The sequence below is a fragment of the Sceloporus occidentalis genome, unplaced genomic scaffold (genome assembly GCF_023333645.1).
Source record: "Sceloporus occidentalis isolate IW3139 unplaced genomic scaffold, rSceOcc1.0.p SCAF_9, whole genome shotgun sequence".
Lineage (NCBI taxonomy): Eukaryota > Metazoa > Chordata > Lepidosauria > Squamata > Phrynosomatidae > Sceloporus > Sceloporus occidentalis.
In genome coordinates this window covers 49381179-49403844 of record NW_028316989.1, presented here as the reverse complement: position 1 = coordinate 49403844, position 22666 = coordinate 49381179, and the positions used below count along the sequence as shown (strand labels likewise).

The 22666-nt window shown below is 48.9% G+C and overlaps 1 protein-coding gene across 1 annotated transcript in view; it reads left to right on the top strand.

Moving 5' to 3' along the window:
• The window catches only part of RASGRF1 (Ras protein specific guanine nucleotide releasing factor 1), a 28404-nt gene extending 5738 nt beyond the window's left edge, over positions 1-22666 (top strand). The window contains exons 2-27 of the mRNA XM_089539391.1: positions 145-251; positions 3038-3185; positions 5935-6027; positions 6459-6712; positions 6960-7039; positions 7749-7942; positions 9146-9255; positions 9339-9457; positions 9901-10061; positions 10165-10228; positions 11355-11491; positions 12117-12199; positions 12675-12923; positions 13138-13520; positions 14156-14281; positions 14744-14914; positions 15813-15919; positions 16650-16762; positions 17025-17085; positions 17606-17709; positions 18381-18465; positions 20092-20289; positions 20821-20900; positions 21188-21305; positions 21972-22040; positions 22282-22666. Of these exons, the coding sequence (XP_089395517.1) occupies positions 145-251; positions 3038-3185; positions 5935-6027; positions 6459-6712; positions 6960-7039; positions 7749-7942; positions 9146-9255; positions 9339-9457; positions 9901-10061; positions 10165-10228; positions 11355-11491; positions 12117-12199; positions 12675-12923; positions 13138-13520; positions 14156-14281; positions 14744-14914; positions 15813-15919; positions 16650-16762; positions 17025-17085; positions 17606-17709; positions 18381-18465; positions 20092-20289; positions 20821-20900; positions 21188-21305; positions 21972-22040; positions 22282-22374 (3507 nt within the window). The 3' untranslated portion in view covers positions 22375-22666. The remainder of the gene's footprint in view (positions 1-144; positions 252-3037; positions 3186-5934; positions 6028-6458; positions 6713-6959; positions 7040-7748; positions 7943-9145; positions 9256-9338; positions 9458-9900; positions 10062-10164; positions 10229-11354; positions 11492-12116; positions 12200-12674; positions 12924-13137; positions 13521-14155; positions 14282-14743; positions 14915-15812; positions 15920-16649; positions 16763-17024; positions 17086-17605; positions 17710-18380; positions 18466-20091; positions 20290-20820; positions 20901-21187; positions 21306-21971; positions 22041-22281) is intronic.

The following is a 22666-nucleotide window of genomic DNA, read 5'->3' as shown; positions in this document are numbered from 1 at the left end:
AAAAGCAAGGGGCAGAAGAACAGTTCTTGCCTCGACTTGTAACAAAACGTGGATGGACTCCTTCCCAGTTGCCCAGCTGGAACGCAGCTGCTAATCTTTAGTCCCCAAACCATGAGTAACCCTCCGCTTTTGTGTTTGCTACAGCACTACTTTACGGTTAACTTCAACCATGAAAACCAAAAAACACTGGAGCTGAGGACAGAGGATGCAAAGGACTGTGACGAATGGGTTGCGGCCATCAGCCATGCCAGGTGAGGCCTTCTGGCAAGGTCATCTTCTCTTGGTCCTGTCTTCTTGGAGGGGTTGCCCTGGGAGGAGGTCAGGTGTCTGGCGTGAGGGGAAGCGTTGGTCAGCAGCATGCCACAGGTGTCCTGGGGGCAAAGTCCAGGGTGGCAGCCCCTTGGGGAAAGCAGAATGAGAGTTTGCAGGGGTCTTGTCCTTGCAGACTGGCTGGCATGAGGGTTGTTTGTGGATCACAAGTGAGAAACCAAACATGTCCCAGCTACAAAGGCACTTTGGATTGCGAGGTTCATTTCTGGTGAAATGAGAAAGGCTTCTGGAAATGTTTCCTGGAAGGGCTCCTAGGAAAAGTTTCAGGTATTGAAGGGTAGTGGCATTTCGTTGCTTTGCACAGATTGATCGGTCTGCTTCCCATGGTTCATAGAGAGAGAAAACAAACAGCAGAAAAATAGATGCAAATGCCATGTCCCATAGACACGGCTATCCTAGCTGCAGAATCCTGTGCTGCTTAATGCAGAAATGGGGATTCCTATTTGTGTCACACCCGGCCCTTCATCTAGAGTTTTCCAAATGGGAACTGTTGGGAAACAAAACAAAACTATTCTTGGCTCTGGGTTCTGCCTTTTGCTATAGCCAGAGGCAAGAATTCATCCTTGACATTTACCTGTTAATTTCATACTCTTTACTGATTCATTTTTCCTGGGAAGGATCCATTTTATCAAAAGCGGAAACAGTGGATAGTCTTCCCTCTTGGCTCACTACTGAACTCTGGTGGTTTTGTGCCTTCAAGAAAGTCACAATATGCCTCCCTCGACAAATGTGTTGAGTTTTGACCCCATTCGGTGAGCTTGAAATACAGCTTAGTCCCACGCAGATTTGCTCAGAAGTAGGTTCAACAGGGCTTCCTTCCGAAGGGGATCTGTTTCTTTGGGGGCGGCAGATTCACTCTCAGTTTTATACTGCTGATCCAGATCACCTGGGAGCTCTCATCCACTGGGGATAATAGGATCCACCGCCTGGATGGCTCTTCTGTAACCTGGTCCCTCTTACATCCCACAGTCACAGCACTATGACTGCCATCGCTGCATCCTATTGGGGTCCTGGTGTTTGCAGTTTGGTGATGCTCTACCTGACAGCTCTTTATGAATGCAAATGCAATTCAACAGGATGGCAGTTAAAGTGGAGTCATAGAGGGATAATTTTGTAGTGTGGAAGGACCCATAAACAGCTTAAAGAGGAGTGGCCCTAAAACCGAGGGTAGATTTACTCCTGCTGCAGCAATGGATCCTCCTGTCTCCTCTTCTTCCAGAATAGCCAGCTCTTCATGGTTGGAATCGCCTCCTTCTCCTTCCCTTCCCCTAAAAAGGAGCAGCAGCAGCAGACCCTTCTGTTGTTGGGCATAGGAGGGTTTTGGTTGGCGTATTGGGGTGAGAGGATAGCTTTCTGGGCCCTGGCCCCAAAAAGGACTTGCCCATGTGTAAGCTGCACTTACTGGACTGCAAGTTACTAACAGGATCAGTATTGCCAGTTTCCGGGGAATTTAATTAATTTCTTTCCGGGGATTTTGGATTTTGGTAAAACATTCTGGGGAATATCTTCGAGGCTTGTTGGCAACACTGAACAGGATGCAAGACAGAATGTCCTATGGGTTTCTGTGGATTCATGGAGCTGATCCATGTGCCCCAAATTGGTACAAAGCACATGGAAAAACTGTGGGAGTGTCACAGTGGAGTGAGTATCTGATTTGTAGCTGAATCAATGACAGTCTCTGTCACATGCTAAAAATTGATGCGGCTGCAAGGCAGAGCAAGCAGCCGGGAGGCTTAGCATCCGTGAGCAACATTGTCCGAATCTACTTACTGGACGGTCTTAAGCAGTGGTTCCCAAACTTTGGTCCTCCGGGTCTTTTGCATTATAACTCCCAGAGGCCCCAGCTAGCTTGGCCAACAGTCAGGAATTATGGGACCTGAAGTCCAAAACATCTGGAGGACCAAGTTTTGAGAATCACTGGTCTTACGTCATGTTCTCTTGGGTTCCTTCATGCAACTCTGTTATAATGCTATGGTTCCACTTAAACTGCCATGGAATGCAGTTTCCTCCTTTGGAATCCTGGGATTTGTAGTCTGGCGAAGCACCAGAGCTCTCTGGTTGGACATTCTAAATACTCACCCCAGGATTCCCTAGGCAGTTAAAGTGGAATCAGCGCACAATAATTGTAAAAGGACCTTTCTATGGGCAGTTGCACTGGTCAGCAGCTTGCAGGACCTCTGGTCAGAGGCAGGACTTGTGTTACTGCTCTCTGATGTTGTCCATGAAGATGATGGAGGACGTTAGTGGGAACCAGTGCCTTTGGCCTGCCTTCCCTAACTGCCACAAATGTGGGATCTGGGCAGAAAGGCATGCTAAACATGGCTTTAATGCACCAGCTCCAGTCCTGATTCAGAAACTGGCAGACACTCTGAGGTTGGAACCTGAAAACAAGAAATTATAGGAACCCCCCGAGAATGATCACTATAATGCAACCAGGTGGCCTTCTAGTACCGTACAAGTTTGGAGTTACTTTTATTGCAAATGGTCCATATAACTGCCAGGTTGAGCCAGGGCAGTTAAAGTGGTGTCAAACCAGATTATTTCTGCAGTGCAGATGAAGCCTCTCTTTCCTAGCCTCTGCTGTCTGTCTGTGTCCTTCTAATTAGACCCCCATTCACTTGTTATGAACCAAAAAGAGATAGTTTCCAACCAACTGGAAATGTAACTGCTGCCTCTGTCTGTCTGTCTCTTTCTTACACATGCGCAGCTATAGGACTCTTGCGACCGAACATGAAGCCTTAATGCAGAAGTATCTCCATTTACTTCAGATTGTGGAAACGGAGAAAACAGTTGCCAAGCAACTTAGGCAACAAATTGAAGATGGAGAAATAGAGACGGAGCGCCTGAAATCAGAGGTAATGGGAGAGGCCTGGCCTGCCAAATGTACCCTTGGTTCAACTGCTGGTTATTTCATGTCCAGTCCATCCCAGTCTCATCCCAGTAGTCCCAGTGCCTTGTGCGGTGGAGAAACAGGCCGCTGTCCTCTGCGCTTGGACAGGTCCTGGCAGCAAAAGTCTTTCTGGTTGTGTCACACAAAGGAATGGCCGAGGTTTAAAGTGGTGTTTCTGGAGCTGTGCAAGTGCATTGGAAAGGGACATTTGCACAACTCTGAACCACAAACTCAGTCTCTCTGATGCTGTGATGAGAATTTGGGAAGTACCTTAATGAAAAAGGGCCCTTCTTGGTATCTCCTGACCTTCGTCGGTAAGGCAAAGATGCGGTTTAAAAATGGACATCCAAAACATGGAGGCATTTTGCTAGATGGAAGCTGTCTTGTCAAATGATAGATTAGACCAGGCATTATAAAAGAAAAGTTGTGCTTGAAGAATAACTAGATACCCCCCCTCCTGCCCTTTTCCTTGCTGCTGGCATAAATGCCACAGGCCAAGTTGCTTGCCCAGTGTCTCCAGTATTAGGACAGGTGGCTTAAACATGCTCAGAAGCTGGCCTTTTTCTTAGCCAAAAAGCCTGACATGCTTTGGCCTCTGTCTGCTCTTAAGGCTTCTTGGGGAAACGGATCAGGAGTTCCTGGCTCAGACATTTCTGCCATTTTTGACAAGGCTGAAACACATCAGGCTTGTCTACTAACACTCAGATGGCCTTTTCTAGAGCAGCTCCAGAGGTCTATCTTGCTTCTTCCTTCTGTGGGGGTCCATTGGCCGCTCCCCAGTTTTTGCTGAGCGGTGCTTCATTAGTCGCCTTCTCTGCATAGATCCCTGTCCTTACACTTTGTGTTTGCCTGCCTTTGAAGTGCAGATCAAATGCTCTCTGGCTTTAATGTGCAAATTTTCCTTAGTGGATTTCAAGAGGGAGAAGGCAGCCCTTCCGCTCTTTGGTGGAGACGGATTAGCGGCCGACAGTGGAAGCACCCATCTTGCATGGGAGTTGTTTCGGCTTTGAGTTCATAGAATCATAGAATCGCGGAGTTGGAAGAGACCGCAAGGGCCATCCAGTCCAACCCCATTCTGCCATGCAGGAAATCACAATCAAAGCATCCCCTAAAAGATGGCCGTCCTGCCTCTGTTCAAAGATCTCCAAAGATCACAATCCAAGGGAGTGTGTTCCACTGTCAAACAGCCCTTGCTCTCAGGAAGTTCCTCCTAATGTTGAGCTGGAACCTCTTTCCCCGTAGCTTGCATCCATTGCTCCATTGGGTCCTAGTCCCTGGAGCAGCAGAAAACAAGCTTGTTCCCTTCTCAATATGACATCCCTTCAGGTATTGAAACAGGGCTCTCATATCATCTCTTAACCTTCTCTTCTCCAGGCTGAACATCCCCAGCTCCCTAAGTTTTTCCTCATAGGGCTTCATGGTTTCCAGACCCTTCACCATTTTAGTCTCTCTCCTTTGGACACATGGCTCCAGTTTCTCAACATCCTTTTAAAATTGTTTTGCCCAGAACTGGACACAGCATTATTCCAGGTGGGGCCTGACCAGATCAGAATAGAGGAGCACTATTACTTCCCTTGATCTAGACACTATACTTCTATTGATGCAGCCTAAAATCGCATTGGCCTTGTTAGCTGCCGCATCACACTGTTGACTCATGTTCAACTTGTGGTCCACTTGGACTCCTAGATCCCTTTCATATGCTTAAGTCTCTCCTTAAGCCAGGTGTCCCCCAACCTATATCTCTGCATTTCATTTTTCCGCCCTAAGTGCAGAAAAATTATTCCATTTTGTTCTGAATAGTGTCTCCTTGATAACTCCTAATTATGGATAAATTGTCCTCTTGAGAAACAGGCTTGGATTCAGGGACAATGGGCCACCTTCCTTCTCTCCCAGGACAACTAAACAGGAGGCTGGAGTCCCATTCCAGCCTCCATTACTTCTGGAATCACGCTCCTTCACAAGGGAGGCAGGTTTTATCTCACCAAGACAGGGACGCGAAGACACCAGCGGCCATGCATCCAGAAACTGACTCCCACAGCCATGTTCCATGCGTAGCACAAATTGGCACGTGGCAGGTAGGGCTGTGAAAAATGCTCACCGCTCATCCAGAAAACAGTGGGTCTCCTGCAAGATCTTTTTGCATTTGTGCAAAATGCCACACAGTTTTCTGTTGGAAAACTCGGGCTCAAATCCTGTCCTGGGAGATACGATAAAGCTCCAATACGGCAGCATCATAATAGGACTCTGCTCCCATCCAGCCAGCAGGACTTTTGGAAGCTCAGACATTGCCTCCATCCAGCTCCATATTAACCCACAAGTGTCACTAGTTCAGTGAGCCACAAATTCTAATGCAGTTAAAGGACGTATAACTATCAATTTAGGAAAAGTTAGGGCTTGGTCAGGGTACGTATCTACTTAACAAGAGGTTGTGTTTTCTATACTTTTATGTGCCCGCTGTTCATTAAATTTGTATTTGTCATTTTCTATTGCTTTCTTGCTTTTCATGCAAGAAAGACATTTTCTGCCTCCATTTTCTGTGCAGGCTGTGCATATTTGCACAAAAGTGTTTTCCCATACAAAGTCTCAAAGTGCAAAGGACATCCGGCTGTCCTCCTTTTTCTGTCCTCAGGATGTTGGGGGGACATCAGGGGAAAGAAACATGTTCTTCACCGGCCTTCCAGTCCTTTATCTCTCTGTCTTCTGTGTCTGCCCAGATCGCTGCCTTACTTAAAGACAATGAACGCATCCAGTCCAGCCAGACCAGCCCACCAAACGACGATGACAGCGACATCAAGAAGATCAAGAAGGTAGGCTCCTCTATCTTCCGGTTAGTATCAGAGTTTAGGGTTTAGGGCCTTCCTTACAAGATTATTATTGTTATCATAATATGCAGGTGCATTGGACCTAATCCAAGTCCATGTATTCCTCCCTGAACCAAATGGAGAATACAAATGTCCCATTCAATTATGCAAGTGTTCCTTTTTAACTACAAATAGGGTTCATTTTAAGCTACTTTTGGACCTCTGTGTTACTTTCCCATAACATATGCTCAACAAAGAGACTGTGGGGTTTCCAAAGGTGGGAGAAGGAGGGAGGGTGGTTTGGCTGAATTAAGGCAGGAGGCTCCATAGGAACCGGGTGCTCTGTGGCCTTTCTTGTGCCCCTTGATTTTCCTTGTGGGTTGGTTTTCCTTGCTTACTGTGCCCCACGGTCTCCTTCCCCCCATGGACATTGGCAGGTCCAGAGCTTCCTGCGGGGCTGGCTTTGCCGGAGGAAGTGGAAGACCATCATCCAGGACTACATCCGCTCCCCGCATGCAGACAGCATGCGCAAGAGGAACCAGGTGGTCTTCAGCATGCTGGAGGCCGAGGCTGAGTATGTCCAGCAGCTCCACATCCTGGTCAACAACTTCCTGAGACCCCTGAGGATGGCGGCCAGCTCCAAGAAGCCCCCCGTCACCCACGACGACGTCAGCAGCATCTTTCTGAACAGGTGAGCGGGAACCCAAGAGGACCTCTGGGTCTGGCTGAGGCCCAGAGGGTCCTGTGCAAGAGGAGCCCCATGGAATTGGACTGATTCAGAAGGGCAGAAAGCCCACTCCTAAAGGAGCTGAACTTGAGGGGTGCTAAAGGATCACTCCAAGGCCCTGAAGTTATCAGAGGGTTTCAGCACCTTCAAGAGATCTGTTCAAGTTCAGTTTGCCTGATTTGCTCCATCGGCTTGTTGGGTTCTCTTTCAGCGAAACGATCATGTTTTTGCATCAGATCTTCTACCAGGGTCTGAAAGCACGCATCTCCAGCTGGCCAACGTTGGTGCTTGGTGAGTGCCAAACCCTTTGCTCCTCACGGTCCATTCACGGTCCATTCTATTATTCAACAAGAATAATAATTGGGAACAAAAGCTTTACCCCCAGCACCCAAAAGGCCCAATGTTGGGTCCAGATTCCCTGAATGGGTTGGTGGTACATCTCTCTTGAAATAGGTATTTAAAATGGGTGGGAATAAAGGAAAGGAGTGTTGAATCCAACTGAGTCCCCACCGGATGAGCAAGACCCGATTGCATGATTTGTTTCCATTTAATATCATTTTATTTCCATCCAGTCTTTCTCCCAACATAGAATCCAAAGTAGTGATGACATAGACTAAAACAAAAGACAGCTAAAAGCAAACATTACAACAAGCGGCGTTTAAAAACAATTAAATAAGTGTGGAGTCAAAGGCTTTCATGGCTGGCATCCATAGTTCTTTGTGGGGTTTTTGGGCTATGTGGCCGTGTTCTAGAAGAGTTTCTTCCTGACGTTTCACCAGCATTAAATAAGTGATTACCCTATTTGAAAAAGCACATATATAAAACAATTGAGAAGAAATTGAAAAATAACTATGGCAATAAAAGTAGAGCGCAGCACATGAACTCCCATTAAAAGACTCTTCTGCAACCAGAAGAGTTAGCACCCAAAGAAGGGCCATCTGAACATACAAAGGCCTTTTCTGTGAACTGCGGAGCCTCACCACCGCTTCTCTGCTTGCAGCCGACCTCTTTGACATCCTGCTGCCGATGCTCAACATCTATCAGGAATTTGTCCGGAACCACCAGTACAGCCTCCAGATTCTGGCCCATTGCAAACAGAACCGGGACTTTGACAAGCTGTTGAAGCACTACGAGGCAAAGCCAGACTGCGAGGAGCGGACGCTAGAGACTTTCTTGACGTATCCCATGTTTCAGGTGAGAGAGGCGATGGCAGGTGCAAAGCATGCTCAGGCCTATGGGGAGGGAAGCCAACTCTGTCCAGCATTTGGACACACCTTTGGCCATCTGGATGGTCATCTGGTTCACAAAGAGGCCTGGATGAAGTCAGGAGATCTGCTGGAAATCTGGGCTTTCAATTCACTCTGTAAACTGCCCTGGAAATTTTGATGGACTAAGCAGTGAAATACAGAGGTTAACAAAACCTCTGACAGTGAAGCTCCTTTTTACAAAGGATTATTTTAATAACCCCAGCCTCTATTAGCATTGGGAGGATAGCGAAGTAGTGCATGAGAAACATAGGTCCCATATACAGACAGGGCAAAATAAAGCTGCCTCGGGTCACTTTGGAGGTATGCTGTTTAAATGATGCATGAGTCCTAAGAGGACTGGAGCATGGCTTTGGTGTGACTTCTGGACTCTTAGGACACATGCATTTAAACAGCATACCTCCAAAGTGACCTGAAGCAGCTTTATTTTGGCCTGTCTGTATGGGGCCATAGACTCTCATTGTTGGGTTGCAGCTGGGTGTCTGCAGTAAAAAATGTGAAAAGCATAGCTTGATCTAGGGAAAAGGGTTTTTCTTTAGGCGATTCTGTTTTAGCCATATGTATGTGTCCTATAACAGCCAAGGCAGACAAGAATTGCTTATTGCAGATGTATGCGTCCTAAGAGTCCATAGGTTTAAAAAAGCAAGTTAGGCATCCAAAGTGGAATAAAAAGGTGGAGGGTAGTGAAAAGGAAGAGTAATCCTTGAGGGCATTTTGAAAGAAGCCTTCAAGTGGCCTCAAGAAGGCTCCGAATGGTTTCGTTTACTTATGCAAGGCTTACCTGACCTGTTTATTTCGTTTCACATGTGCATGTCGTGAGTTTTGGATAATTTTGTTTGCTAAAGCATGTTGCACATCTCTTCTTTGTTTGTGGTATAGGGGCCTATCCCTAGTCTTTCCATGTTATTTCTGCCTTTAGTGCCAAATTTTCTGTTAAGGAAGTTGTACCCAGGAACGCGTTGACTTTTATAACTGAGGCAGACTGGTAAAATGAGATAAAAATCGCATGGAGGATGCCAAGGGTTGCTACCTCCTTCTTTCAAGCCTTTGTTGCCATGCTCCCTGCGGCAAGAGTGCCTTGCGCCAGTTTTGACCTCTCGCATGATTGTGTTTGTTCTCTCTTGTGACCCAGATCCCCAGGTACATCTTGACACTGCATGAGCTCTTGGCGCACACGCCGCATGAACATGTGGAGAGGAACAGCCTGGATTATGCCAAGTCCAAGCTGGAAGAGCTGTCCAGGTTGGGAGATACAGATGATGCCTAGTGGAGGGAGGAATGGGTTTGGAAGGTGGCTTTGGGACCACCCTTTCCTCTTCCCACAGGATAATGCACGATGAAGTCAGTGAGACTGAAAACATTCGGAAGAACCTGGCAATCGAACGGATGATTATCGAAGGCTGCGAAATCCTTCTGGACACCAGTCAGACCTTTGTAAGACAAGGTAGCTTACTTCTGTTGCGGCAGCACCATTGGAGCGAGTCCCTCAATAGAAGGCTCCATTGTTGCTCATTAAAGCCCTCCAAAGGGCAGCTGCTTCTTGCACCCTAAAAAGGATATTGCAAGAAAAGGGGGATCCAAATGATCCTAGAGGCTGGAAGGGATCCCTTAGAGAAACATTGGAGGCAAGGAAGGGATGGCATGATGATACAGGTTTACTGCGTGCCTTTCCTTGGCCTCTGCATTAGCGCATTTGGCTTTGCTATGCATTTCCATTTTGGAGTGCTTCAATGAATCCATTCTTTGTGGGACAAGGCAAAGCAGCCACAAAGGCTGGCATGGTTGGCCGTATTACCTGCCTGCCATCTTGTTGTGGGGCTGGGATGCTTTTGGATCATCTGGGCCTTCTGACCCAGGAAGCGCTCCTTCTTCTCCTTTCTTCTCCAGGGTCCCTCATCCAGGTGCCAATGTCCGAAAAGGGGAAGATCACCCGCGGCCGCCTGGGGTCCCTCTCCCTGAGGAAGGAGGGCGAGAGGCAGTGCTTCCTCTTCTCCAAGCACTTGATCATTTGCACCCGAGGGTCCGGAGGGAAGCTGCACTTGACCAAGGTGAGCATAAGGGGACCCCCACAAGCCCAGCCCCGCCGGTGGGCAGGAGATGCCTTCCCAATTGTGCCGACTGTGTGCTCCTTGGTTGTTTTTTCCTTTTCAGAATGGTGTGATCTCCCTCATCGACTGCACCCTTGTGGAGGACACAGAGAGCACAGACGAGGAGGGTATGTGGACCCCCATGCAGAGCTCCCTGTGCCTCTCTTCCCCTCATGCTCAAACAGCACACACAACCCTTAGAAATGGTAGTGCCCACCTCATGTTTGCCAAGAAGCTCATGGTTCCTCCTGTGCTGCTTCTCCCTCCCTGCCATTGCACACATTCCTCTGCTGCTCCCAAGTGTCTTTGTCCCTGCCATTGTGTCCCCTTCTGGATACTGCTTCTGGAATGCTTCCAGTTTCTTCCAGTTCCTTTTGTCTCAGAACTGGAGGCAGTGTGTAGGGCGGGCACCGGAATTAGGGCAGGGTCCCCAGATTTTCTCCCACCCGTGAAGGGATGAGGCCCAGACTGCTTACCTTCAGCCAGGTGATATTACCTCACATGCCCTTGGACCACTGTGTCCGAAACATAAAAGGAGGAAAGACGGGAGCATATCCACACTGTACTATTACAGCAGTTCAGTATCATGTTAACTGCCATGGCTCTCTTCCTTTGGAGTCCTGGGAACTGCACTTTGGGGAAGGGTACTTATAGTTCTCTAATGCTCCCAAACTATACCTTTCTAGAAGGGATAATTGTGAGTATTAGCCCTCCACCATCTACAAATCCCAGGATTCCATAGGATGGAGCCATGGCTCTCAAAATGGTATCAAACTGGTATAATTGTGTAGTTTGGATCCACCCCACGTGTCACTGATCATGAGCTGATGATAACTCCTTGCCTTGCTGTTTAATTAAGACTGGCATAAGATGTTAAAGATGGCATTTACCAAGCGTGACTAAATTCACGGAGTGTGTGTTTGTGAGGCAATCACAGATGGTTTCCAAAGAAGAACATGCATTTAGGAGGCAGGACTCTGGGAACGTAAACCCTGCAAGCACTGGTTCCTCTCTCTCGATTGTGGTGCATTAATGGATACCATAATCTTGTGCCACTCTTAAAAACAGCACTGTCCCTATATATGAGTAAAGCAGGAGACCATTCTGCCAGAATGACTCCCATGTGCAGCACATGGATGCTTTGTGTTGTAACTATGAGGCTGGGGGCCCAGCTGACATTGTTTCTTGTCTTTCCCTCTCTATCAATCTCCCCCTGCCCCACATTCTCCCTCTCTCTTGCCAACTCTTATGCAGTAAAAGGCTCTGGCCAAGACATTGATCATCTTGACTTCAAGATTGTGGTAGAACCTAAAGACTGTCCATCCTACACCGTGATCCTTGTGGCATCATCCAGACAAGAAAAGGCTGCTTGGACCAGCGACGTTAGCCAAGTAAGGAGGGATTCAGCCCCAAGGGGAAGCACCGAAAACCTAGTCAAGGACTGGGGATGTTAGGAGATGATGGGGACATGCAAGAATCTCTCACTAGGTACTCTTGGGACTCTTAGTGTCTTTTACTCATGTGTAAATTCCCCTATAGAAGTAGGTCGGGCATTTCTGTGCAACGCAGGACAACTGCATTTGGGTCAAGATTGCAGAAGCAGAGTTGTGCATGCAGGTGTATCAGTTGCACAGCCAGATGGGTATACAGTTGTGTGCATTTGGGTATGCATTCAGTCACACAACATTGCTATTCAACAAAACAGGTGTGACATACAATGAGTGCACAAGTATATGCTCTGCAGCCCCGATGTACAGTCGTGGCTAAACTCTCAGCCTGTGAACTGGCATGAAGACAACTGGCAAGCAACTTTCCTAAGTAAACTAAAGTTTGCTCTAAGCAAAATAGTCCTGGGAGGAAAAGGCTTTTAGCGTCAACTGGGACGCTTACACCAAGGGATACGACATGCATAGATGTTCCAGAGAAGAAACTGGCCTGCCTTATGGAGGTCCTTCACTCCGAAGCCTTGTGCCCTCCAGTCTGAGCACCATTCCCTTCTTTCTTTCTGTGTTCCAGTGCATCGATAACATCCGATGCAATGGCCTGATGATGAACGCCTTTGAGGAGAACTCAAAAGTCACCGTTCCCCAAATGATCAAGTGAGTGTTGTAAGAGAGCAAGTGAAGATGGAGACACATGTCTCCTGGAGTCATCAAAGCACAATCCCACCCCAAAATGCAGGGAGCCCTAAGGGCCCTTTGTAAAGCCACAATGCAGAATTGTGCTCAGAACTCTGTGTGCAACCTGGAAAGATGTGCCTTCATTCTACTTGTCATGTTTTAAATGTTGTTTGGGTCTTTTAAATTGGTGTAGTTTTTAATAGGATGTGTTACGGGATGCTTTACAACTTTTCCCCAATCCTATCAGGATTGGTGTTTAGCTTAATTTTGTTCTAATTTGAGTTCAAAGCTGCTGGGGGTCTGATATTGGTAGAAAGGCAGGGCAGCGCAATGTATTCTCTGATCCATTCCTCCATTGGTCCCTCTTTCATTCCAGCTTAGGCGAAGGACATAGACTTCAGTGAAGAAGACACCCCATGGCATATTTTCTTCCTAATTTGTGGTATCGTTCCAGGTCTGACACCAGTCTGTACTGTGACGATGTTGACATCCGGTTCAGCAAAACCATGAATTCCTGCAAAGTCCTTCAGATCCGCTATGCGAGCGTCGAGCGGCTGCTGGAGAGACTGACCGACCTGCGCTTCCTAAGCATAGACTTCCTCAACACCTTCCTCCATTCGTACCGGGTCTTCACCACGGCTGTCATTGTCCTGGACAAGCTGATCACCATCTACAAGAAGCCCATCAGCGCCATCCCTGCAAGGTGATCTGTGGGTGGTGGGGTCTCCTCCAACATCCCCTGGGGTGTTCATTGCCATGTGTCATTTTATTGTACAGTGTTGCCATTCAACACAATCAGTATGCGACTTGACCACCCGAGCTTTATGCATGTAAAATCTCATCTGGCATTTAAAACCAGACCCCCTAGACTTCGTGATAAATTAGACCCTGCCTTTTGCCCCCCCCCCCTTTTCCAGGTCCCTGGAACTTTTGTTTGCCAGCAGCCAGAACACCAAGCTCCTCTATGGCGAGCCTCCCAAGTCTCCACGGGCGAGCCGGAAGTTTTCCTCTCCGCCACCCCTCTCCATCACCAAGTCCTCTTCCCCGAGCCGTCGGAGGAAGCTCTCCCTGAACATCCCCATCATCACCGGGGGCAAAGCCCTGGACCTGGCCGCCCTGAGCTGCTCCTCCAACGGCTATGCCAGCATGTACTCCTCCATGTCGCCCTTCAGCAAAACCACCCTGGACATCAACAAGCTCTACGTCTCCAGCAGCAGCAGCTACTCCAACAAGATCCCGGATGAAGGGGAGTCTATCGGCACTGCCGAAAAAACCGAGGATCTTCTCCCTAGCAAGCCAAGTAAGTGCCTTCTGGAAGAAGGGAGCAGCAGGAGAGTCAGTCCTCTGGAGGAAGGAGCCATTCCCCAAGACTGCCCTATGGCTTTGTCCTCCAGGGAGCTACTTCTAGGAGGAAAGTCCCAAGTCCATCCATGGGCTTGGGCTCCAGCCATTGGGTGGTGGGGGGCTTCCCTGTCAGAAGAGGTGCTAAATCCTCTCTGGGCTTTACTCTGAAGGAGCCATCAAATGTTCAGTTCCCCTGGCAGTGCCCATCTCAGCAGGGCAGTGAAGATTGGCCTGAACTTTAAAAGATCTCTCCATAGTACTTAATCTATTAGAGGAAGAAAGGGGTCGCTCCTTTGAAGCCTAGAAGGGACCCATCACTCCAGCTGCCCCAGATGCCAGTGGAGTGGCTGCCAATCCCAGCTGTCTGTCAATGCCAGGCAAGATGGTGGGTGGGTCTGACGGCCCTGGGTACCTCGGGGGAAGCTGCCATCCTGCCCTTCCTTCCTGTTGGCTGGGAACCAAAGAGAGAGACAAAGAGAGAAGGAAATGGCATGGAAATCCTTCCAAGCCGGGGAAGGGAACAGAGTGGGGTTCAGAGGGTCCCACTTATTCCTGCCCCGTTTATGAGACCCTCATTCTTGCTCCAACCAGGCACAGACATGTCCGTCCGGGAAGAGTCTGATGGGGATCCCAACCAGAGTGATGACGCAGACGCAGAGACGTCACCCACCAAATCTCCCACCACACCTAAGCCGATCAAAGGCAAGAGTTCTTCAGGTAAAGGGAGCCAAAGCAGGGGGTGGGGGTATGGGACAGGAAGAAATCTGCAATGGGGGGGGCTGGGAAACGGGGGTCGGGGAGTGGCAGGAATGCTATGGCAAGAGGAGAGTTAATACAAGGACGCTTGCAAGGGTCTGAGAAGGTGGCCATTGCTGGTGGACAATCGGCTTCTCCAGCGTGTTTGGTATTTGCAGGAGGGGTGTTAGGCTCCTTGAAACTACCCAGAAAGCACCCCCACCTCATGAAACAGCAGGCTTTGTAGTGCAAGAAAGGCAGCTGCTGTTGCACTATAATAATAAGTTGCACAGGCCCAGCTGTAAGTGGGTCCTTCCTTCTGAGGTGCCAAGAAGGACTTTGCTCCTGGGGGGCTCTGCCATGGCCAGTTGGTGAAGGGAAGGAGGGGACCCCTTCTGGCACATTTCCTGCCATGTTGATGTGCCTCTTCTCTTCCTGGTGCAGAATTCCCCTTGTTCTCATATAATAACGGGGTGGTCATGACATCTTGCCGGGAGCTGGAGAACAGCCGCAGTGCCCTCTCTGCAGCATCGGCGTTCGCTATCGCCACCGCCGGAGCCAACGAAGGCACCCCCACCAAAGAGAAGTACCGGAGGATGTCCTTGGCCAGCGCAGGTGAGCCACTGCGGATCCTCTTCTCTGGGATTCTCCTCCACCTGCCTATCTAGACCTACCTGCCTTTCAGGGGTGCAGGGCCAGAAGAGCAATGGCAAGACGGTGGGAGAGGCCTGGAGATGGGAAAGTGTCCCTTCCTTCCTGAACGTCTGGGTGCTTCTGATATGACCAGTGTTCTAGTGATGGGATACCCATCTGTGGGGCAAGAACTAGTAGGTCTCCTCAAAGCCAAAAGGTCAAAACAGGTCCCTGCATGGGAAGGCCTGAGTGCCGCCTTCTTGTTGCGCTTAGTATTTTGTGGCTGGCTTATCCATTTTCCTAGACCACCACTTCTGGAAGAACCTCTGTCAAATGCCTCAGGGAAAGGGGGACTTATTGGGGGAACTGCTTCAGGGTCCCAATTGCCTTAAGACAGCCTTGTCCTGGTGCTTTGCGGGGAGAAGTTTACTCTGGAGGAATGACGCCCTGATGTTTTGGAAAAACTTAGCCCCAATAAATGCAAAAAGGAAAATCAGTGGCAGAGGCTGCTGGTTTAGGGTGCCCTTATTTGGGATGGAGGGCAGGTGAGTCCTCTTTAGGATTTGGCCTGAGCGTCAGAGGAGCTATATTCAAGGGGCCAAACCGTAGCCCTAAAGAAGGCTCAGTACCTGGGACAACTCCATTAAAGCACAGTCCCAAGGGAAATTTGTACGCCACAAAGGGGGGACCTATGGCAAGCAAGGAAGCAGCCCCAGTCTGTGGAGGCAGAAATGCTATGGCCCTTTTGGGGCCCAGAGAGACAGAGGCATCCAGCGCTCTTGGGTGGCCTGTCGCCTGCTTTGATTTGTTTGCGCCAGCCTGGCAAGAGGGCTCCTCGGCTGGCATGGCCTCCAGCAAGTGTCCCTTGCCATCCATCCAGGTTTCCCTCCTGACCAAAGGAACGGCGACAAAGAGTTTGTGATCCGAAGGGCGGCCACCAACCGGGTCCTCAATGTCCTCAGGCACTGGGTCTCCAAGCATTCCCAGGTACGGCTCTTGCTTTATTACCACCGCAAGCATTATGGCAAACTCAAAATATAATTACATCAAAATACAGAAATGATAAAATACACATTTGTGCATAGCTGAAAGAGGAAAGGGAGCCAGCATGATGTAGCTGAGGGTTGGGCTATGACTCTGGAGACCAGGGTTCGAATCCTCTCTTGGCTATGAAACCCACTGGCTGATCTTGGGCAATAAGTTACTCTCAGCTTCAGGAGAAGGCAATGACAAACTTCCTTGGAACAAATCTTGCCTAGAAAACCCAAGATAGGGTTGCCTTAGGATCACCATAAATTGGAAATGACTTTAAGGCACAGAACAACAACAACAAAGGAGGAAGAGGGACTTCTCCTTCCTTTCCCTCCCTTCTTGTTCCTCTTCCATTTTTTCCTTTTCTTTGTAATTATACTTTCAAACAGCCCCCCCCCCCCCCCCAATCAGTACTTTTGTTTTTGTGAGATCTGAGACAACAATTACAATCAAAATACCGGATGATAATCTTAGATGGCCCACTGCAAATAAGGAACTGTGGTGGATGAGCATAAGCCCTAAAGTGCTGCTGTCGGTAGGATCTGTTGAGCAATCACACCAGAGAGACTTACTTATATTTACTTATACTATCTCCTGCCTTTCTTCCAGCTCAGAAGCAAAGGCAGCTGTGTAAACCTCTTCTTTTGTGAACTGGGATAAATCAATCATCTTGTTTTTCTGGCAGGATTTCGAAACAAATGAGGAGCTGAAATGCAAAGTGATCAGCTTTCTGGAGGAAGTGATCCACGACCCAGAGCTGCTGACGCAAGAGAGGAAAGCAGCTGCCAACATCATAAGGCAAGTGGTGCTAGTGCGCAGATCCCCATCTTTTTAGCAGAGGATGAATTTTAGGCCCTGAGGCACTAGTTTTGTGGAACAGACAAAGGCAAACAATGCGCCTGAGGCCACACTCCAGTTGTCTCTTGCAGCATAAACTGAACCACACATCACTAGTTATCTCTTTCTACACAGGAGCTTCTCAGACTAAAGTTCTAACCACAATCCACCACTATCCCACAAAACCATATTTTATTTTATTTTATTTTTGTTTGTATCTCAGGACTTTGACTCAGGACGATCCTGGAGACAATCAGATCACCTTGGAAGAGATTGTGCAGATGGTAAGCATTTCTCCGGATGGTCCTCTAGAAGCGTCATGCAACTGGACCATACAATTTTGCACAGCACAAAAATATACCATTGTGTTGGTGCTTCAGCTGTGTGACCTGCGGTGATGGAATCGTATGGAAGGGCCATCTTTGGAGGGGAAATGGCTTGGATGGGAGTGATACTTCTTCTATCTTCGACATGAATCAGAGAGCTGGGAGATCCCTTTGGGATAGCTGCCCGGTGCCAAGAGCATTGGCCGCAGAGGTCATCACAAAACTGCCCTTTGCATTTCAGAGACCCACAAAAAATGAGGGGAGGGGGAGCTGGCATCAAGACACCAACACCACTCGCCACTGCGATATCCTTTTTGTGAGGGAGATGTGCACAGACGCACGCATCCTATTAGGGAATATGGTTGCTCTTTTTCAAGAAAAGGCCTCTCTCCTTCCCTTTGCACTTGCTGCCAGCAGAGCAGTCTTTTGCTTTTGGTTTCACTCAAATGAGCCGCTTCCATTTTCTCTCCATTTTTAGGCCGAAGGGGTCAAAGCGGAGCCCTTCGAAAACCACTCGGCCTTGGAAATCGCTGAGCAGCTCACTTTGCTGGATCACCTGGTCTTCAAAAACATTCCTTATGAGTGAGTGTCCATGGGAGCCATCCAAAGGTCTCAAGGGGCAGATGAGAGCATTGCACCAGGTGGGGTGGGAGGGAAGGAAGGAAAGTCTCCTCTTTTCTGATACCTGGGATCTGCATTTCCTTTAGTTGTGCAAGGGCAATGGTGAACACCGCTCTGCCCACACAATCTCCTTCCACCACCATTTTGCTTGTGGGAAGAAATCTATCTGATCTAGGGCTGCCAGGGTAGTGCCATCCCAGGACTCGAAATTTCAGGGACCAGAGACCAAGAGACAGTCTCTATTGATGTCATGGGGTACAAATCCTAGGGCCATAAGTAAGTGGGATGTAATAAGGACCAGCCTGTTTCCCAGAGTATGTTATTCAGAGGAGAGAAAAAGCCCAACGATGGAGAATACAGAGGGAGGGAGGGTTTTGAAAACAATGTTCTTGCCCTGAGATTCCTCCCTCTCAGCTCAAGGCCTGGAGGAGAAGGGCCAAGGCCTGAGATCTGGGAGCCCTGGCACTGGTGTCAGCCACATCACCCGATCCCAAATGGAAGCCTCCTAAACCCATGTGAATTTCATGCGCCAGACAGGAGGAAAGGAAGAGGGGGAGGAAGAGGAGGAAGAGGGACCCCATTGGGAACCTGTACTGGGGCTGAGCTGGGCTCCCAACCTTTCTTCTCTGCAGAGAGTTTTTTGGGCAAGGATGGATGAAGGTGGAAAAAAATGAGAGGACTCCGTACATCATGAAGAACACCAAGCACTTCAATGATGTGAGTTCAACCGTCCGGGGTCCGGATCGGGGTGGGTCTATTGGAGCTCCTTCTCAATGGAGGGGACTCAGGGCATTGGGGAAACAGGGTCCCCTGCTGAACCTTGTGCCATCCAGGATAGGCCTCTGAAACAGCTGCGAGTCGCTCTCCGTTCCAGAAGGAAGGTGCTTGGCCTTCGAGGGCCTCCTTGAAGTGAAACGGCTGAGAAGCTTTGCTGCTTGTCATTCCATGGGTCCTCAACTGGCCAAACCAGTTCCCAGCCAGCTCTCCTCCTACGCATTTTATTTATATCTATTTGAGTGACTGCAAACAGAACTTTATATATGAGTTGGCAAAATGTTTCCACTTCTGCCTTCTTCAGTTGCTCAGAATAAAAGTGAGCTGCATGCAAGATGGCCATTTGGATCACTCTCTTGCCATCGTTCTTAAGGGAACGGTGGTGCTAAATACTGGCCTCTAGGTTGAGGCCAGGCAGTGCTAAGGTCTTCTGGAAAGTCTCCCTTGTATTCAAGTAAAGAGATGGGACGCCTATTACAACCAAACCGTGTTCTGGGTGAAAACATCCAGCCAGTGGTTGCTGCAGCTTTGTGGTCAGGATTGCAGACTTGTGGTTGCCGAAGCATGTACTGTACACAGGTCTGTGATTGGTTTCCCTGCATCCTGTGTCTCTGCACTCCATCGTGTCAATAAGATTGCAGGGCCAGGAGGTGAGATTTTGTGTAGCATCCTGCCAGTCACTGTGCTCCCAAAAGTAATTGTCCACTCAATGCAAGTAACGCAACACTTGGCATCACAAGGGAGAGGTGATCCAGGACTGGTGTTTTAAGCACAGCTTTTGCCAACTATCTCCTGGAAGACTTTTTGGGGACCGAGGAGAAGGCTTCCTTTCCTGCCTGCCTTCAAGTGGCTTCCTGCCCATCTTTGCTCAGGTTCATTTTGAGGTTTTCAGCAAAGTTGCTCTCGCCTGTTGTGTTGCGGTCAGTTTGGAAACCACAAGGGATAGTCTGGCTCCTCTCCATAGGAGGGGACACATTGCTTTTGTGTCAACTGCGCAAGTGAAACTGTTGCTTTCACTCCATGCTGGGCATCATGGTGTTGGGAGAATCAGAGATAGAAGCAGGCACCGTATGGCTTGGCTGTGAGGGACCGGTTTCTGCTTAGCGGCCATGGGGTCCACTGTTGGGGTCCTTTTATTCCTGACTGCTGAAAACTGGCTGTGAAGGCACCCCAAAGGACCAGAAGGCAACTCTCCTTTGGGGAAAAGTTACAACATTTGGGGCAAGAATTCAATGACATTGCCATGGGTCAGTTTGCAAAGGGATTTTGTAACATCTTGGAGACTAACTGAAAGAAAGAAGTTGGCGTCATGAGCTTTCGTCGGCTGAAGTCAACTTCATCAGATGCAGGGATTGCAGAGCCCAGGAATAGGTCTTCACTTCACTCCCCGCACCTGATGAAGCCAACCTCAGTCTACAAAAGCTTAGGCTGCCAATTTATTCTCAAAGGTGCAACATGGTCCCTTTGGGTAACATTTAGGGCTGTTGGGCATAGGGCAGGGCTGGGGAATATAACCCAGGAACTTCACCTTGCCTTAGAGGAATAACAACAGACTCCCACTCTTTGCAGATCAGCAACCTGATAGCCTCAGAGATCCTCCACAACGAGGAGATCACTTCCCGGGTGAGCACCATTGAGAAGTGGGTCGCTGTGGCAGATATCTGCCGGTGCCTCCACAACTACAACGCGGTGCTGGAGGTCACCTCGGCCTTCAACCGCAGTGCCATCTTCCGCCTGAAGAAGACTTGGATGAAGGTCTCCAAGCAGGTAGGTGCCCCACAAGCAGACGCAAAGCAGACCCACAGCGCCACTGCTGTGACGTTCGGCCTCCTTGCCTTAGGCCTTGTTGCTCAGAGGCAAAGTCCTAGCGAAGGATCAGTGAGTGAGGAAATGAGAGGCCTTGCAGCAGAAGCCCCTTGGATTTTGCCAGCCCTTACCTCCTCCAGTCCATTTGTTCCTTTGGGGGCCATTTGTGGATGCCTCTTGTAGGCACAAATCTTCTTATAAACGAGGAGTGTAGAGAAAGCTGCTCATTCTTTGTTTTGGGGCATGAGGATGGTATATAAAACTTCTGACATGTCAATAGCTTTTGACAATTACAAGGCATTTTCTGGGTTTTCAGCACTTCTTTAATGTATTCAGAAGTTGCGCATTCTGTCCTTAACCTTGTGGCCAGATACAGACCCATAAGTCCCAGCCATTTAGCAGAAAGCAGGGGGGGGGGCTGCTACAATGCAGTCTCTGCTTCCCACTTTTTTGGGGGGAGAAGAAGCAAAAGGACTCCCTTTTCCTTTCCAGACCAAGGCCCTGATTGACAAGCTGCAGCGGCTGGTTTCTTCCGAGGGCCGCTTCAAGAATCTGAGGGAAGCCCTCAAAAAGTAAGTGGCTCCTTGCAGCCCTCCATCAGCCATCGTCATCATCATCATCATCATCGCCATCTGACAAGCCTTTGCAAATGTATTATCTGTTTTAATTGCATGCTTTTAAATATTGTTGGCAGCATAATTCCATTTTCATGGTCATCTTTTGGTTGTTTCAACTGGACTGTGTGACTGGGGAAAATTTGCCAGGTGGCTTCTTGAATCCGGTGGAAGGAGGCTTCCCTGTCTGCGCTTCTCTGAGTCAAATAATCTGGGTCTTTGCCTCCTCCTTCTCCTTCTCTCAGCTGCGATCCGCCTTGCGTCCCTTACCTTGGCATGTACCTGACGGACCTGGCGTTCATAGAAGAGGGCACCCCGAATTACACGGAGGATGGCCTTGTGAACTTCTCCAAAATGAGGATGGTGAGCTCTCCTTTTGGTTTTTGGAAGTGTGTGAAAGACAATTCCGTCAAAGAGCGAAGAAGCCCAAAGAGTTTCCTGGCACAACACAATCCCACACAAGGCTATGAAATATGCCAGTTGGAGGAGGGCACATGTTTGCCCTGAGAAAATGGCCTTTGAGTTGGGAGAGAGCAGAGTTGCCACCTTGTTTCCAGCTCCTTCATCCTGCGGTGTTTTTCCCAGAGCTTGGAAAGTTACTTTGTGAAAGAAATATGTCCCTGTTATTTACTACAGAGTTGGCCAAGAAGCCGCTTTTCTAGTGCTTTCTGTTACTCCCCTCCACCACTTTTTGTTAAGAGAAAAAAAATAGGATAAATATGAGAATGGCTTAAAACTTGAAAAATGCCACTTCCAGGAGTTGCAACTTTGGAGAGTAGCTGAACACCTTTAGTTATGGTGCTAATTTATTTATGTATTGTGCTAATAAGGTTGCTTTGCTCTTCCGCGTGTCACACGACTTCAGAAATGTGCCTTTGCAACACCTGACATATGCCCGAAAGTAACTAGTTCCTTGTGACTCATTGCTTCCAAGCTGTGCTTGGCTCATCCTTTCTTTTCACGAGCGTCGGGTGGTTTTTCCAAGAGTGTCCTTGCGCACAGGTGGATATTTCCTTTTTCTTGGCACAGATTTCCCACATCATCCGAGAAATCAGGCAGTTTCAGCAGACGGCCTACAAAATCGAGCATCAATCAAAGGTAAGAGTCTTGCAGAAGCCGCCTCCAGAGTCTCCATGCCCTTCTTGGCTCCTGGAAGCTGCAGAGTTGGGCAGAAGGAATGTCTTTCTTTGGTGGAAGGCTTTACACAGAGGTTGGGTGGCCAGTTCTTGGGTGTGCTTTGGTTGTGTATTCCTGCATGGTGTGTGGGGAGTGGGATTAGATGGCCCCTTGGGACCCCTGTCTTAGCGCTTTCCCCCCACGGCTTTCCTTTCTCTCCCAGGTCACCCAGTTCCTCCTGGACCAGTCCTTTGTGATGGATGAGGAGGGTCTCTACGAAGCTTCTCTCCAGATAGAGCCAAAGCTGCCCACCTGAGTCCCTGAGCAGCGGCTTTCCCCCCGTCCTGCTGTGCATACCTTGTATCATATTGTACATAGCGGCTCTCTTCTGTTTCTTTGGGGGCAACCCTTGGCTGAGTCTCTCTTACTTACTCTGTGCTTCTCTAAGATCTGCCACCCCCCCGCCCTGAACCCCGTCCATCCGTCTGTCAGTCCCTCCGTCCTTCGGCCTTGCATTGTCCTGCTGCGGAGTCTGGCCTTGACCACTTTGTGGACCCTGTTCCTGGTTTATCTTCCGCTCTGTTATCTCTGTCGTTGAGTCCTTTCCA